Genomic DNA, 16500 nt, shown 5'->3' with positions numbered 1-16500 from the left:
AGTGGAAGGAACAGTGTTGGCCTTTTCTGGATGGAGACGATGGGAGTATCTTTTTTACCTCTTGATTCCTGTAGATGGAGTCATTATCCATTTGATTTTCCCTTCCAGTCTTCCCTGGGGAATTTTCTTGGGATACTTTCTGAAGTTGGTATTTCTGTTTTTCTGAATGTCAGCTAAGTACTGATCTGAATAAATGATTGTTTTTTAAAGTTATTTCATGGCCATCCAGTAACTCAGTGAAATCTAGACAGATCTTATGCCTCTGTATTTTGCAAATAACACTGGTGGGATGAAGTGTGCCTCCCTTCAGTCAGTGGATTGGATTCTATATGAAAACTGTTGTAGTATTAAATCAGGTAATTAGCTCTCAGGCAACAAACTGAATCTAGTCTGCTGACAAGCCCACACTTCTGTGTGAAATTCTTTTTAATCTTATGAATTCTAAAAAGCTACTGCATATTCAGTTTATGTATGATATAATGAATGAAGAATACTGAACTCTCAATATCAGAAGTTATTAGGTTGTCAGAGCTAAAATATGTGCAAACAGGAGTTATGGCATTCGTAGGCAGCGCCTTAACAATGGAGAGGTCTAAGATGTGGAATTTCCATTGAATTAACAGAGGAAAAGTAGTCAAAATCATTTCTGGTGATGAGTTTTTTTGCTTATTCTCCCTGGTTAGTTCCCCTTAACAGTGGAAGGATGGGGAAGAGATAAAAGGGAGAGAGGAGGAAGCTAAGAATGCTTCTGTTTTTTAAAAAAGAATAAAGAAACAAAAAAATGCAGTACTTAATGCAAAACAAGTTTTCTTGAAAATTCTTATGTTGAGCAACTCTGACCACTTTTGTCAAAACTTTTCTTGTCAAAACCATTTAACAAATAAATCACTTTGCATATTTTTTGTTACACTGCAGACAGCTTAGTTAAATTTGTAAATCATGTAGAGAGTTTTAAAATGTGTAATTCTTTTGATTTTATATTGTTGAATTACTTATTCTGATAACTAAATGAATAATCAGCAAATTAATACAGTATGTTTCTTAATATCATTATTTATATCCTCAGGTTCTTGATCAAAATTGGGTATTTTAACACTAAAGCATTCTACTAACATTTCCAGTATGTTTACTAAGCAGTACCTGGTGGAATAGTGGAACAGTTGTTATTATGGGAATATAATATAGTGTGCAAACCTCGAATCATTTAGGAGTAAGTCAAAAAGGAATTCTTGGAAAAGCAACCCTGAAAAGAACTTTTTTTTTTTTTTTTTTTTAACCTGGAGGTCTTCATCTAGATTGCAGCACATTTACTTCTTTTGGTTGATTTCTAATAGAGAACACAGAAAAATGGGAAAAACATTTTGACGTTTTACACATTGCTCTTGGTCTTCCTATATTTAGAGATACAGAGAACACTCCTAATTTGCAGATTTCAGTGCAAGCAAATGAGACTATTTCAATTAATGATATATCGTTAAAAAATTACCATCTATGAGATGATTGTTAATATACCGTCTTGAGATATGATCCATTCAGTTGTTTCAGGCTGTTATGCAGAATAGGAAGTGTGGAAACAAAATGTTATCTTTCTGGAGTATCGAATCTTAGGGAAAGGGTAGGATAGCATTCTCCCCAGATATGTTTACGACAACCCTGTGATGGAGGAGACTTAATGGGATCAAGAATCCAGTTTGATAAATTAGAAAACACAATGACGAAAATTATTTTCAATCATAATTTCTGGCATTCACTTATGACTCAGAATCTAGTAAATAAGCTTCATTTCTGTCGCTAAAATAGCTAAATTATGATTGTTTTCTCTGGCTGCAAATTTACTGTTAAAAGTGAAAGGTGGCACATTGAAATACCTCATTAGGTAGAACTCCATAAAACAACATGACAAGAAGTCTGGAAAGCACAACAAAATTAATAGAAATATTTATGATGAAGAAATATAAACACATTTTGAAATGTGAACTGGCTTGCATAAGGTCCTAAGATGAACATTAAAGATGACCAGGAAGAAATATAGTCTATATATGGATCATCAAAAAGTCTAGTATTCTGAGAACCATGCCAGAACTGCAGAGGATTTCTCGCAGATTATGGTCAGTTATATTTTACAGCAGTGTGGAGTAGAGACTTAAGCAATATGCTGTATCGGTCCAAAAGAATTGTTTTTAAGGGATTTTGTTTGCAGATTTCCTCAGTCCAGAGGGCCTGAAGCCATACTTTTCTCTTGTTAGAAGGACTGTATTGGGTTTGTGCTGTAACTGTTAGCATTTTTTAGGTGAAAAGAGAAGGTAAGACTGGTCAGTGCAGTATGTATAGCCAGACCAAATAATTTCAGGTATATTGAAAAAAAAAAATCATACATTAGAAGTTTAAAATTGAAGATAGGTTAAAAAAAAAAAGGTACATGTAAGTGGTAAAACTGCTTTGTTTAATTTTTAGCTGTAGGAGAGGATCTCATTCATCCCAGATACTGTTTACTGTACCATGAACAGTACTGTTTTCCCTACAAAATAGGCAAAAACCATATGAGAGTCAAATTTCATTTTGAACTAGCATATTTTCTGAAAAATCTGATTTGCTAAGTAGGGAATTTCTACAGTACAGTTTCTTAAATATTCAATAAGATGTTTACCTCTCCCATTCCTCTACATTGTTTTACACTTGCATATTGTTTCTACTCTAACACACTGCAAAGCTCCTACAGTCTTGTCATATTTAAAGTACTATATTAATAACTTAATTTCTCAGATTATTTATTTATTTTGTTTACTTGTTATCAAAGAAAATATACAGCAAACAGCAACGCATCGCATAGCCATAATGCCTATTTAGTAACTAAAGACCCTTATTAACAAACTTACTCTTCTGCCTTTTTCAGGAGAGCTGTGCGAGAGTGCTGCTGTTCCGGGGAGCCAACAAGGAGATTAAGAATTACAACAGCCAGTCTCCATTTCAGGTAAAAAAGAAATACTTATTCCCCCTGCCCCCAGAAATATTTGCAAGAAAATCTCATGGGAACTTGGTTTTGTGGCGAAGTTAACACTGTACAAGGCTGAAAACAGCTGTAGAGTAAGATAACTATCATTTTAGAAACTGTGGCTTTTATGTAATGCAGTAAGTGAAGATGTCCTGGAATAATCAAGAATGAGAGAAAAAAACACTCCCTCTTAGCAGTTCAGGTGACACTGGCAATGAGTTTGAGAATTATATGAGCTGTTGATGACAAAACATGAAATCCTTGGTGTCCTGTGGTCCGATGTGCCTTGCTTTGTGATATCTCCAGTCCCATGGAAGAGAGATCCAAGGAGTAACTGGGCAGCTAAGCTTTGCTTGGCCCTATTGAATTAGCCAGAAAGAAGCTCTTCCTTCCTTGGATGTAAGGCCAAAGAGCTGGGCTGAGTTTCAGGGGTGGGGTTGATTTAATGCACTCCCAGTGGTAAAAGTTGAAGCTGCCATCTGTATCTCCAAAAGAAAATGAAGTCTTTCTTTGGATTAGTCAAAACTGACTAGATGTTTTTTCACCATTTTCTTGTATTAAAGTACTTTCAGAAAGCTTAATTAAAAATCCAAATGGAAGGAAATTGTTTGTCCAAAGGGTTGTCAGGTATGGCTGACAACCTTAAGCCCTTCTTTCTGAAGCAGTTGTAATTAGCCTGGATTTCAGAGAAACATTCATAATGCAAACTGACACGTGAGAAATAGGGATGAAAGCTGTAATGTTTTAAGAAAAAGGAACAGAAAGAATTTTTGTCAAGTTACAGAAAATAGTGCTTCTGGAAGAATGATGTCACAGTACCATTAAAAGGAACTGTCCTGTTGTGAAACGTGAGGGGGCTATTTCCCAAACCCAAGTAGTCTTTCAACCAAAAGAAATCCTGATTTGCCTTTGCTTGTTGTATCTTTCCCATTACATTCTCAGCCCACTTTGGATAATGCTGGCATAGAATTCAAGGAAGACTGCATTTTCTCTCATGCTTTGACAAGTGAAATAGTTGGAATATTAGCTATGTCCATGTGGGTCTCTGAGTTGGCTCCTCAAAGGTTATGTGTAGATAACGCCTCTGAGTTTCAGGCTTTTAAAAAAGCCTCAGCCAACTATTTCTATATCAGTTTAATTATCTCCATATTTTGAAGTTTTCTGGACGTAAGTTGTGTATCTCAAGAGCTTAAAAGTCCTGCTGCCAAATCCCAGCCAGCTAATTGTTTACTTTTGGGACCATTTTCCCAAAATTGGGGAAACAGTGCATTAATAATTTAAATTTAGGCACCATTTTCAGACCGCTAATAGTTTGCCACCTAAATATATGCTAAGCACAAATTCACTAAGTACTAGATAATACTTATCACTGCACCTTAGAATTACGGAGTGATTAAAAAATGGAATAAGAGAAAACGCTAATTATTGGAGGGATGGGTTTCAGTGTAATCTCTTTACTTTGAGAGATTAGATTATTTTATTACTTTATGTCTTTGAGATTAACTTTTCTTTTTGTTTTAGGATTTTTTGTGGGGAGGGTAAATGGCAAGTAGAATTGTTACTGTCTTCCTCTTTGTGCTGACTGCTGCGACATTCTTGTTCTTCCTCTTAGAACAGAAGAATACAGGGGAAAAGGGCAGAAAAGAAAATATTTGTAAAAGCTAGTGCTGATGGTTGTAGGACTTCAAGAAATGAAGGATGACTAGCCAGAACTAAATAAAATCAAGTGAGCACAGGAGACAGAAGAAATAATTTTAAGAGAAGGGTATAGCTATGGAAGTGCGCTTACTGACCAGTGAACTATCTCCTGTCCCTATGGAACGAATTCCTATTTGTTATCATTTATTATATGCTACACTTCTGATGCTTGGGCTTTTGACTGGTCACTCTTCCCTAGCACGGACAGAAGGACTAACAATTAGGTTGGCTTTGTTTTATCCTTTCTAGATCCACATGCTTAAAAAATGAAATTACTTTCCATCTTTTTATTCTATGGTGACTTTTTGGTGTAGGGAATGTAGGAAAAGTTCTAGTTTTTCTAGATGGAGTGAGCAGAGAAAACCCTGACGCCAGCACTGTAATAAAGCAGCATTAGAATTAATTCTTTGCCATCTGTCTGTTGCTGACCTAGTCAATCAAACACCACAAGTGGAGCTGTTACAAAATTATGCAGAATCCCCTTGAGTTAATAGGATTTTGCATACTAAAAATGTTTACTCATGTAATCAGTAGCAAGGAACATCGAAGCATCTCATATGTACATAATGAGAACGGTTGTAGCTGCAGCATCTATTCCTTTGAGTAATCTCCATTACATTCTTTTCTCAGATATCTAAAAGGATGATTCTTTTGAATTGCTGCTTAGAAAATTGATGATATGAAAACTGCGCTATTCTGTAAAATAAAAGTATCTAGACATGGAGAAATTTGTGTGTTGCTTTAAAGGCCTGCCAAAGCTTTATTTATTTTGAGGAAAATGAGCAGCAGAGTTTGTATCTAGCATTAGTGCCCAATGAATGTAGTGTAATTTTACCACCAAAAAAAAAAAAAGATGTGCAAGTGTTCACTTCTTACCAAATCACAGTGCTTATTAAAACAAGCATGGGTTTACCAGATCGTATGGAAGGAAAACTAATCTGGACTGAACTCTGTGCCACTTAATTCAGGTATCCTACACTGTGTACACAACTTTGCCTGGGATCTGGCTGTCCTTTTTGCCTTTTCAGTGTCTAGCAGAGTTAGTGTTGGAATGGCATTGCCAGGTGTTGAGGCCATGAAAAAGCTTGTCTGTATTTCCCAATTAAGCACCTAAGCTTTTATTAGCTACGTTTGACGGAATGTGTTTCATCCTAACTGATTACTGGGGTCCATTAAGTTAGTACAGTTGATGTCACCCATAGCTGAAAGTCTGTCTATGACTGTCAACTGTAATAGACTGTGCTGATTGATAGGCTGTACTCTGCAGTAACAGAATATGGGGTCAGCAGAAATTTCTCTGTATGTTTTTTGTGGGGTCTCCCCCCTGCTAATAAGTGTTAACACTTGTAAGGATGTGTAAGGGGTGAATCTCTTCCCTCTGTCCTCCCCACGTATGTTCCAAGTAGATTGGGGCAATTCCTGCATCACCATCCTCGGTCTAAGTGTGAGAATTTTTTGTGTACTGTGCATTTCTGTTAAAGGCTGACTAGCAATTAGAGGTAAGATGAAATCCGTGCCGCATCATTTTACTGTATTGCCAGTTCTGTTTATTAATCACTTACTTATTCATCCCGTCTTGGCTGGGTAATCTAAATACCTTACATGCTAATTATTCTGTGCTAACAGATGGAAAAAGACCATCGGCATTACAGAGCTGCAAGTGCGAGCTAATAAGACACTGTTATATACATTGTGCTTGACCATTTTTCTTTTGAAGTAACTAAAATTGGAGCAGGTCTGTGCTTTCATTCATAGCACTGAACTTGGACATGCCCTCAACCGTGCCTGCTGTAAGTACGGCCGATGCCTCCACAACCATTCATACCTTACGATGGAGCTTGCCGAAACATGATGTTTGCCACCAACATACAGTACATCAGCTTACAGCTCTCATAAACTGGCTTATGAAATGCTGAACTGTAACTTCAGTTCCAGCTATTGGTTAGCTTTAAAATTTCCAGTTGTTTTAGGGTTTATTTGCTGTTACAGTTTCAATTTTAGCACTAAAACCTCCTGAAATATCCTTTCAGAAAAGCCATGATATCCTATCAATGTCCATAGCTACTTAGTTTTTGACACATTTTATGTGCTCCTACATTAATGTAAAATAATTTTTTACCTATCTGGCAAATACTAGTAGAGTAATTTGGAAATCTCAGAGTTTTGCAGTGTTTACAAGCTGTGGAAATTCTGTTGTGTAAGTTAAAATGAACATGCACCATGTTTATCATGTGTTTCCTTTTTCTTCTAGTGAGCAGAAGCTCTATATGAATAAATCATGTGTTTTCATATGGGCTGTAAAGCACTTTCAAGCTTAGAGCTAATAGAGCTAATAATTAGTCAGTGTTTTTGAAGCATATGTGTTCAAATATACAGAAGAACTATTCTGCAGTGGCATTTAGTGACACCTTCTAATGGCAGAGTTGTGCCTGAGAATGATTTCTTTCTCAGATGTACCTTGTTATTGACTATTGCTGTCCCAAATCAGCATGGGTTATTAATGTGCTTATGTTACGTAGATGGCAGGAGGAGCAGCAATCTTCCAGGTCCACCGCAGGTAGAATTGTTCCTTTCAATGTGTTGGCTGTACATCTATTTTCAAGTGCTCATATTTTTGCCAGATTTGAATCATTTGAAATGAAATTTTCCATGCCTGGTATCTCAGGCGGCATTGTTCGGAAAAACAAAATGATTCAGCTATTTCGGAGTATGGGTGAGGGTAAACATGTGTTGTTTTGCTCATACTGAAAAACTCTGTTGACCCACCTCTACTTGTCCCATCTCCCCTGTTGTGTTACGCTGTTTTGTTTTGTTTTGTTTTCTTTAATTGCCCTGCATGCTGTTGGTGACCTCCATGTTAATAACGTGGCAGTGTAAACCGGTTTGCAGTCTGACTCAAATACAGGGGCTCCAAAACCAGACTGCGTATTTGGAAGCTAAGCTGGCTGGGGGGAATATAGACAGGCGCAATCAGGCATGGGTAAGTTATCGTTGAGCTTGGAGATGGGTGAGAAAGTACAAGACTGGCTGAGACTTGGGCTGGGAGCCTGAGCCCGAAAGAGTAGAGCGAATGGAGCAAGAACAAGATTGATAAGGGTCTTGGGGAGATTTTTAATCATCAAGGGCAGAAGAGAAAGAAAATCAGATTAGAAGGGAAATTGGGACTGAATTTATAAAAAGGGAGTCTTGCTGGGAGGAAGCCTCGGACTGGGGAGACTGAGCCGGGAGGTCAGGGAGGATGGGGCTGTCACAAGGTGGATGTGCATGCGATGCTCCCAGCCCTGCTAGTGGTCTGTAAAAAATCAATCTTGTTTATTATCCAGCATGTCACTAGAATGGCTTCCCCAAACCCAATTTTGATTTATGTTATTATAATTTTTAATTTCCATCTTTTTGATCAAATTTACAGGCAAAGGACAAGAAGTTATTCTCAGGTATTTTTTTGTCTCTGACCTATTTTTGAAAGGGTGAAACTCTGAGAAAGCTAATTTTAAAACTGAAAATCCCTGTCTGGTACCTCAAAAAGGCATCTTTACAAATATAAAATAACGTTTTCTCTCTTGATGTTAAAATATGTAACTGTTGTGTTAATGGAGCATATGAATTACACAAGGACTTTGTTTTTGCCAAGTATTTATTTTCATCCTAATTTCTTTCCTGAAGCACCTCTGTGAAGAATGCATCATTGAATATTGTGTATTATTGGCAAAAAATATAGCTCTCTTCTCATGCTGCATTCTGCCTTTAGTCAGACTTTCAGCTTTTCCCAGCTTTTGTCCTGATTTGAGTCAAATAATGGGATTTATTCATACTTGCTTTGGTTGTTTTATTTTTTTTTATGTTAGGTCACTGATTGTGTTGATCAGTTACACTGTGTTTTGCAGTACAGAAATAATAGGTAAAGGACAATCTGTCATGGAAGAATGTACACTCTAAGTTTGTACTACGTTGTTGTTTGTCATATTTAGATATTGATAGGAAAAGACTTAAGGTTTTAATAGTGTAAAAACCTCAAAAGTACTAGAATAATAAATTCTGCAGAATGGCTTAAGACTCAGACATAAAGGTATTAGTAAGAATTGCATTTAACATTTTTAAATCTACACAAGTGACTGTACCAGAACAAACTATGGATTTTCCTTTAAAAATAAGAGAGTGTGTGAGTATGTATATATGTAGGCACACTCAACATAATTTCTTAAAAAGACATAATTAAAATTAGGAAAAGAAAAAAAAAAGGAGGGGGTCTCATGGTGATACATTCAGATGCAAACAATGATTAGTTATGATATGTTTTCTCATCACTTACCTTGAAGTGCTATTTATACAGAAGAACACATGTTCTTATTTGAGAAAAAGGCTTTTGGGGAATTTTACACAATGCCTTGGGCATATTTATGCCTTTGTGGTGCTGATATGGTATCTGTTAGGGTATTAGGGGAAATGTTGGCAAATGAAAATATTCCTGAGAATAGTAGGGATACAAGATACTGTTCCAAGTAACACTTTCAACAGGGAAGTGCTTGATGGCAAGTTAGAGGTGACCTCAAGTGTCAGCAGATTTCCCGCTATTGTCAATTTTGAAGTATTGACAAACTGTTAGGCAGATGCTTCTCCTTACTGGCACATGAAGTACAATTACCAAAGGTCAGTATTTGGTTCATTATACAGCTGGTGACAAGAAGATAACAAAGCAGAATGTAATACTCTTGCTGAAAACATGAGACAGGGAAGACTTCTATCTCAACTACGTCTGAAAGTGTTGCAGCTACTTTTGAAAAGTCGGACCTCAGCCTGAGGGGCTTTCACTAATACTCTTGCTTGGCTTGATAAGGGCTGGATATAGTCAGAGACATAGGAACAGAAAAATACATATGGATACAGAATGGGGTTAAAATCCATTCACCTTGACCCAGTGATGGTTTGCGTAGTGCTGGCTGATCACTCCTAACCTTTGTCTTAACCCCTGTCGTTTTCAGAAAAGCAGACAAGTGGAAGTAATACAGTAAAACATAAAGAAATTAAATGATACGATTATCTTTTATTGAGAAAGGCAAAATATTGCCACACTTAGAGATGCTAAAAATACTTACTGCAGAATGTGTCTCTTTTAAAAAAACAGCTGTTGTTGCTGCACAGTTGTTACATGACTGTAAACTTACGGAGGAGTGTCCATGAGCCCATCTTTTGTATTGTGCTCCATGTAGATGATCTGAGACCCTTTTTTCTTCCCCTTTGTGCTTTCTCTCCCAGCTCAGACAGGGGTGTCCAGCTGAAATGCCTCAGGTGTTCTCACATGCAGCAGGATTTCCCTGGGAAAAACAGAGTGTCTCTGAGGTACCTAGGAGCCAATCTGTTTGTTTTTCCACCAAATGGATAAACTTCCAAAAGCTCAGAAGCAACTGAAACTAGGTTATAAAAGGAAACAAATTAAGCAAACTAAATTGTAAGGGTCACTACCAATTCTTGCCTCAAAGTAAGAAAGGCTCGTGTGCAATTCAGACGCGATTAGTTGTCGTGGGTGAAATTGCAAGAGGCAATGGGGATTTGTATAATCTTAATTTAATTACAGGATTTTGATAGCAAGATTGAATATTGCTCCTGTGATTTTATTTATACTGTATCCTAGAAGAGAAGGCAGCAAGGGTAAGTTCTTAAATAGCCTGATCATAACTGAGCAGTCACACATAGCATGTCTTATCCTCATAAAAAGGTCAGCTGTGACAACTGTGCATATTTTTTTCTGTAACTATAAAGAGCATAGTAAATCTTGTCATTGAAAATACTTTATTTCATTGTTTTGTCTATCAGAAGAAATTTTTGTATTTTTATTGGTTTAGAGCAAATTTGGGGTGAGTAAATGTTGTGTCTCTTAAGACATCAAAAAACACCATTAGTCCTAAGATGGGAGCTATGTGGGCAAGATTAATAGAAAATGTCCATTATTTGTATTGCGTTGTTGCCAGGGTTTTACATGTATTGAAATGGAAATGATAGGCACCGTATAAACAGAGAGAGAGTGACAGATATCCAGTATTTTTTTTTCTCAGTGTTCTTGCAGAAAAGTATATTGTATCAGACTCTGCTCCAGATTTAACTGTGGGAGAGATGAGAGATGTTGTTCTTTTAGGAATTCTTGATTCCTGTACCTGTATGTGTGGTATAAGAAGGTTAAACCTTACGAGAAATTTGTTTCACAAACCATAGATAAGCATGCTTGTGGTAATCTGCTACCTTTAAATTTTCCTTCTTATTAAGCTGTGTTATTTTGAGATATTAATACCATTCAGTTTCTCTATAAAATGTAATACCTTATTATATTTTGTATGCCACTGTGGTGTGTATGTAACAGCTTTAGTGACAGTGATTGAATTAGTCAATACTAATGAACCAGAAATATCAGGGAAACTGAAATCCACCTTTTGTGCCGAGGCTGCTTCTGCCAAGATGACCAGGATGCCCAACAGTGTCTTGCTGTTCTCCTGTGTTCCTCTGTCTGCTTGTATCCAAACGGATTGTCACAACTTCAGACTAGATATAAAGAAGAAATTTTTTTACAGTGAGTGTGGTGAAACACTGGCACAGGTTGCCCAGAGAGGTGGTGGATGCCCCATCCCTGGAGACATTCCAGGTCAGGTCGGACAGGGCTCTGAGCAACCTGATCTAGCTGAAGATGTCCCTGCTCATTGCAGGGAGGTTGCACTAGATGACCTTTAAAGGTCTCTTCCAACCCAAACCATTCTATGATTCTATGAACTTACACTTGCATTTCTGGGCAACAATATTTGTATTTTGTGTCCATGCAGTGCCAAGCACAACCTGTGAGTGGGACTCGTGGGCACGTCAGGCCTGCAAATATGGATTAATCATCATAGTTATGATGGTCAGGTGGTGTGGTGGCATGATCTCTTGCTTTTGCATAACTATACAGGCTATTTAGTGTTAATTTCTGGCAATATCTGAGTGAGTTCTTGTTGCTTATAAAAATGGAGGATCTATGCCTCTAGGACAGACTTAGCATCTTCTTGCATTGCCATTTGGAGAGAACATTCGTGACAAGCAGTTGGCATATGCTGCCGTCCCATGTCCGTCTTCATCAGAGTATGTTACTGGCATTGACTTTTACTAGACTGCTGCTTCCAAAGGTTTTATTACAGTTAACCCACAGAGTTTGGAATGAATCCACCAAATGTATTAGGTAAAATAACGATAGTTTTTTATTAACCCAATGCATTTTGTCCTAAAGGCTTTCAAAAAGCATTTTCAGCCATTTGGTTTAGCAGTTTAAGCAACACTGTATTATTAAGTGTTTGCAGACTTGAATCCCATAAACTGTTTTTACTGTGAAATAGTGGGCAGCAGCATTTACTGCCTGCTGTGAGTAGGAAGACATTTTTCTGAAAGTGTTTGGGGAAGAAGCTGCTAATATAGCAGGTTTTGGCTTTTCCATGAGGTAGGACTGCTTTCAGAGGTGAAAGTTTTTACTCTACAGCAGCACAGACCTATCCACACCTGAGCTGAATTTTCTGTATAACCCGACATCGACTGTAATTTCAAGGAAAGCAAAATCTAGCAAATAGCGCACTTTCTCCGTCTTTTTCTAAAAGACTTCAGCTGAAGAAGATTGCATTTCATGGCTTTTTGATTTAGCATATTATTGGGGGGGAGGAAGAAAATTAAGTCAATTTTATTACTGGCTGTGTCTTATCTGATTCATCTGGTGCTGCAACCTGGCTTTATCTGCTTTTAGTAAATACTCCTTTGAAATTGCTGCTCACCCATGTAGCAGTAATAAGGATTATGTAATAACTGGCTTTTGATGGCTCTTTCCAGCTTGAGCTAGATTTTCCCGTGGAATGAGTCTGTAATTGTAAATGTGTGTGTATCGCACTGTTTGCTTTTTCTTTTCCATATTAATTATTAAAGCACAAGCGTAGAAGAATGCATCTTGAGAATGACTTGCTAGGTGGCCTTTTAGCAGAGAAGCCGAGAGAAGATGTAATTTTTTTCCTCTACTTTTAAAATAGATATAAACATTAAATTTCCCAATACATGCAGTGACCATTGAGGAGGCTTAATACAATCTGTACAAAGTAGGGTTCCCTAGGAATCATAGTTATTTCTCATCTAGAGAAAAAGGAAGAAATAAAAGAGTGATGTGAAGCAGCGAAGTTGTGCCTGGGATGAATCTGCCTGCATGTTCCTTTTTTGCTTTCTGACATGTTTTGTGGTAACTTTAATCGACTTGCTGGTGTATTCAGTTCAACACTTTCTGGCAAGCTGGTTCTTGCATAACAACGGATCCTTTTGTCATAGGAGTTAAGTTTGCATTTCAAAGCCGCGAGAGTGAGATGATTTAGAAGTGATTTGCTTGCATGTTGTGAGGAAAGGACTTACATTTTTTATCGTGGTGTCCATGCAGGCTTAGTTTAATCTGAAGGCATTCAGTCATGGCTTATTCATGAATAAGAGTAGTTAAGTTTTAAGAATGCAGTTGTGTGTGTTCATGAAAGGGCAGTGTAAAATAAAATACAGGTTCTAGTTTTTAAATCATTGTAAGGTTACTGGAAAATGAACGAATCTGCCTAAAGGCATTTTAGGTGTCAGTCCAGTATAGAGACCTGCTAAGACAGCACTGCAGGACATAAAGAGACGAAAAGAAGGTCATTCAGTGTGATAGCCTTCTCTTAATTTTGACTTGAATTCACTAAGCTAGTCAGCTCTGGCACTGTTTCATGGCTACTGAGTGTACTTCAGAAGACCCATAGGGGCTGTAAAATCTCTTGCAAGCAAAACCAGCATTTTAGCAATGAAAGTGTGCCAGCACTGTTATGCTTGCAGTGTACTTTTTTGATATCCAGCTAAATACATATTGTGTATTTGGATGCACATTGTTGCATGTTTGCTTATTTTTAAAATATTAATTGCTCAAAAATATTTAGGATAAAATCCTAGTTGCTTTGAAGTGGATAAAATTCTGTTTGATTTCACTGGGGTGGAAGTGTGTTCCTCACACTTAAGGTGATTTCAAAGCTGTGCCACCAAATCTTTTTGTATAATCTACTCTTCTAAATATAATTATTTCTAGTCAACATTTCCTGACATCCCAGCTGAGACATTGACCTTGTCCCACCCATTGTAAGGTACTTTCCACGAGGCTTAGGCTCCAAGGGTGTGAAAAATGCTTCGATCTTAGTGCTGTGTGCAGCAATACTTGAAGTTTAAAAACCTAGTCTTCGATTACTCTTGAAAAATAGCCAGGGTACTAGCGTGAGGTGGTCCTCACCAGGGAAGCCGTTGAGATTTCTTGGAAGGCTTACGTATGGGGCTGCACCCAGCCCGGCGGAGCTGCCTACTTGCTGCGCTCTGGGAAGCACGAAGACTTTGACCTTAATACTACGGTGAAGTGATCGTGGCAAGCCTTTGTTTAAACAGTGCTAAAATGATCAAGGGAATGATGAAGAGCCTCAAAGAAATATTGGCCCTTTCCCATAATTTATATTTTCAGATGCTAAAACTAGTTGTTGAGCAAATGTAAGGTATCTATTTTAAGATACTGCATGTCAATATCTGACTACAGATGGCTCCATGAATCATAGTTGGAAGAAGGAAAATGTTAGACACTAAGATATTGTTGCTAAGAGATTTTTGTACACAGTATGCTAACATGTGCTGGCAAATTTGGGAACAGTAGCAGCAGCATGCTCTTGGAGAAAAAAAAAATCAGTGGTGAAGGAACTGTCTTCAAAGGACTATTTAAAGGATAGTAACATTATTGTGCTTTGTTGTATCAAGAACTGATGAAGATGAAATTGTCTTTCAAGCAGATAACATACAGAAAACATCCAAAAGGTAAAGCTAATCCTGCTGTCCGATGAAATAGAAAGTGGAGACTAGAAAGAAAAAGAAAAAAAAAATACTTTGGGGTTTAAATTAAGCAAGTTTCAAGAAGATTAAAGGTGATGGCTGCTGATATTTTGCCATCTACTGGATGTCAGATACATTAATATACACAGTTAGTTACTTTCCAAATGCATAATATTAAGCTTGTATTACATTATATAATTAAAATTGTTAAGAATTATTTTCTGTCCAGGAAAGAAGCATGTATGAAAATGCTGAGTATGATTTTTTTACTCATATGCTTTCATAACATTACTATAGAGTAATTTAGAAAAATTGCCAGCATTTTATTTTTCTGGTAGAGAATGTGGGTTATTTCTGCACTTAATAGAAATCTTTACTGACTATTATTTAAAGAAAAAAAACTTAAATTTTACTGCTTTTCTTTATTCTATGTATATCTTATTCATCTTATTTCAGTGAGTTTTACTGAAACTTAAAAATGTTGTATCTGAAATAGAGCTTCAAATTGATAAAATTAATTTTATCAATTAATCTTATTTTATCAAATAAAACTTTTCAGTTCTGATAGATTTTCAACAAAAACATTATTATCTTATTTTAGGTACAAAATATTACACAACTATAAACTTTCCAAAATAGTAAATTGCTTCTGACATATTTCTGATTAGATGTATTACATCCCAACTTCAAAACTGATTACTTTTTAATAAAGTTTTGAAGTGTAAATGTAAATGTGTGTCTCCATAATGTAAACATTTGTGTCTTCTTGAGGTCGTGTGTCATGTCATCCATATTATATGTATTCAGGAGCACTGTTAGAAAAAGAGAATGAATTAGTGATATTAAGAGTATATTATTGAAGCATTTGGTTTTATTTTATAATGACATGAACTAAGAAGCTTCTGCTAGTTTTATTTTAAAATGTTGTAGCCTCAAAGTCAAAAATCAACTGTAATCAATACAACTACAAAATGTGGGATGATACTTTGCCTTTGATTTTGGAAAGTAAAATACAGAATTAATGATTATTCAGCATTTCTATTTTAGATTATAAAGTTATTGTAACTGTATAGAATTTTCCAACTGGCTCAGAAAAAACCCCATTTTGTTGTATTTATTGAATTCTTAATGCCTTTTCTAATTGAAAATACCTAAAGTCTATGTTGTGATTTGAGCTCAGAGCAATGCTTGCCAAATTGTCACATTTTGCTAACGTATTGCAAAAGAATGTATTTCCAAAGGAAACCAAGTTCTAGATATGTTCTTTTATCTATTGAATCAATAAACATACCTTCATGTACAAGTTCTCTGAAATTGCTTAAGAAACCAATAGTGTTTGATCAGTACATTTTTCTCCCACACCTATGGAAAAGAAATTTGGAATGCAGATTGCTTCTTGCTTTTCCAAACCGAACTCCATCTGTACTACTGAAGAGAGTTTTAAAATCTACATGCTACTCATGTATGAGAGCAACTAATGCATATCAATTTAAGATTTTTTTTCGAGTCTGTAAAGCTTGCTGCATGATTTTGTGTCACCATTTATTAGGGATGGAACCTCATGGTGCTGGGTGCTGCACGGGCATGCACAGGCATACATGAGAGCAGGGTCTTTGCACTTAACAACCTAAATTTAACTTTCTAAGGTCCTTGTGGATGACTACTGTGTACTTGATGGTATACTGTGACAAACTTCAAAGTGGCTTTAGACTCCAAAAAGCCTTTACCTCTTTGTTTTATTAGGGAGAGCTTTTCTTTCGAGAGGACACAATAGAAATCTGTTGAAGTTGAACTACGTTGCCTTTTCATTGCCCCACAGTAAGCACCATTAGATTTTCATATCCAATTAAAGAGGTGCCTGTCTCCAAAGGTTGTGATTATATTGGAACGGTTTAGAGATTGCCTTGCTGTTGGATTATCACCTCTTGATATTGCAGCTATTG

General features: G+C 36.6%; 1 protein-coding gene across 8 annotated transcripts in view; it reads left to right on the top strand.

Annotated features, from left to right (window-relative positions):
* The window catches only part of SHANK2 (SH3 and multiple ankyrin repeat domains 2), a 365392-nt gene that overhangs the window by 62894 nt on the left and 285998 nt on the right, over positions 1 to 16500 (top strand). For 7 of the 8 annotated variants that reach the window (XM_052810983.1, XM_052810982.1, XM_052810981.1 and 4 more), the window contains exon 11: positions 2894 to 2971. In XM_052810983.1, coding sequence (XP_052666943.1) covers positions 2894 to 2971 — 78 coding nt within the window. Of the gene's footprint in view, positions 1 to 2893; positions 2972 to 10305; positions 10337 to 16500 lie in introns of those variants that run through there. The other variant, XM_052810989.1, reaches the window with a different exon arrangement.

This window comes from Harpia harpyja, chromosome 16 (assembly GCF_026419915.1).
Source record: "Harpia harpyja isolate bHarHar1 chromosome 16, bHarHar1 primary haplotype, whole genome shotgun sequence".
Taxonomy (NCBI): domain Eukaryota; kingdom Metazoa; phylum Chordata; class Aves; order Accipitriformes; family Accipitridae; genus Harpia; species Harpia harpyja.
Note: the sequence above shows the minus strand (reverse complement) of the source record. Positions and strands in the feature narration are given on the sequence as shown.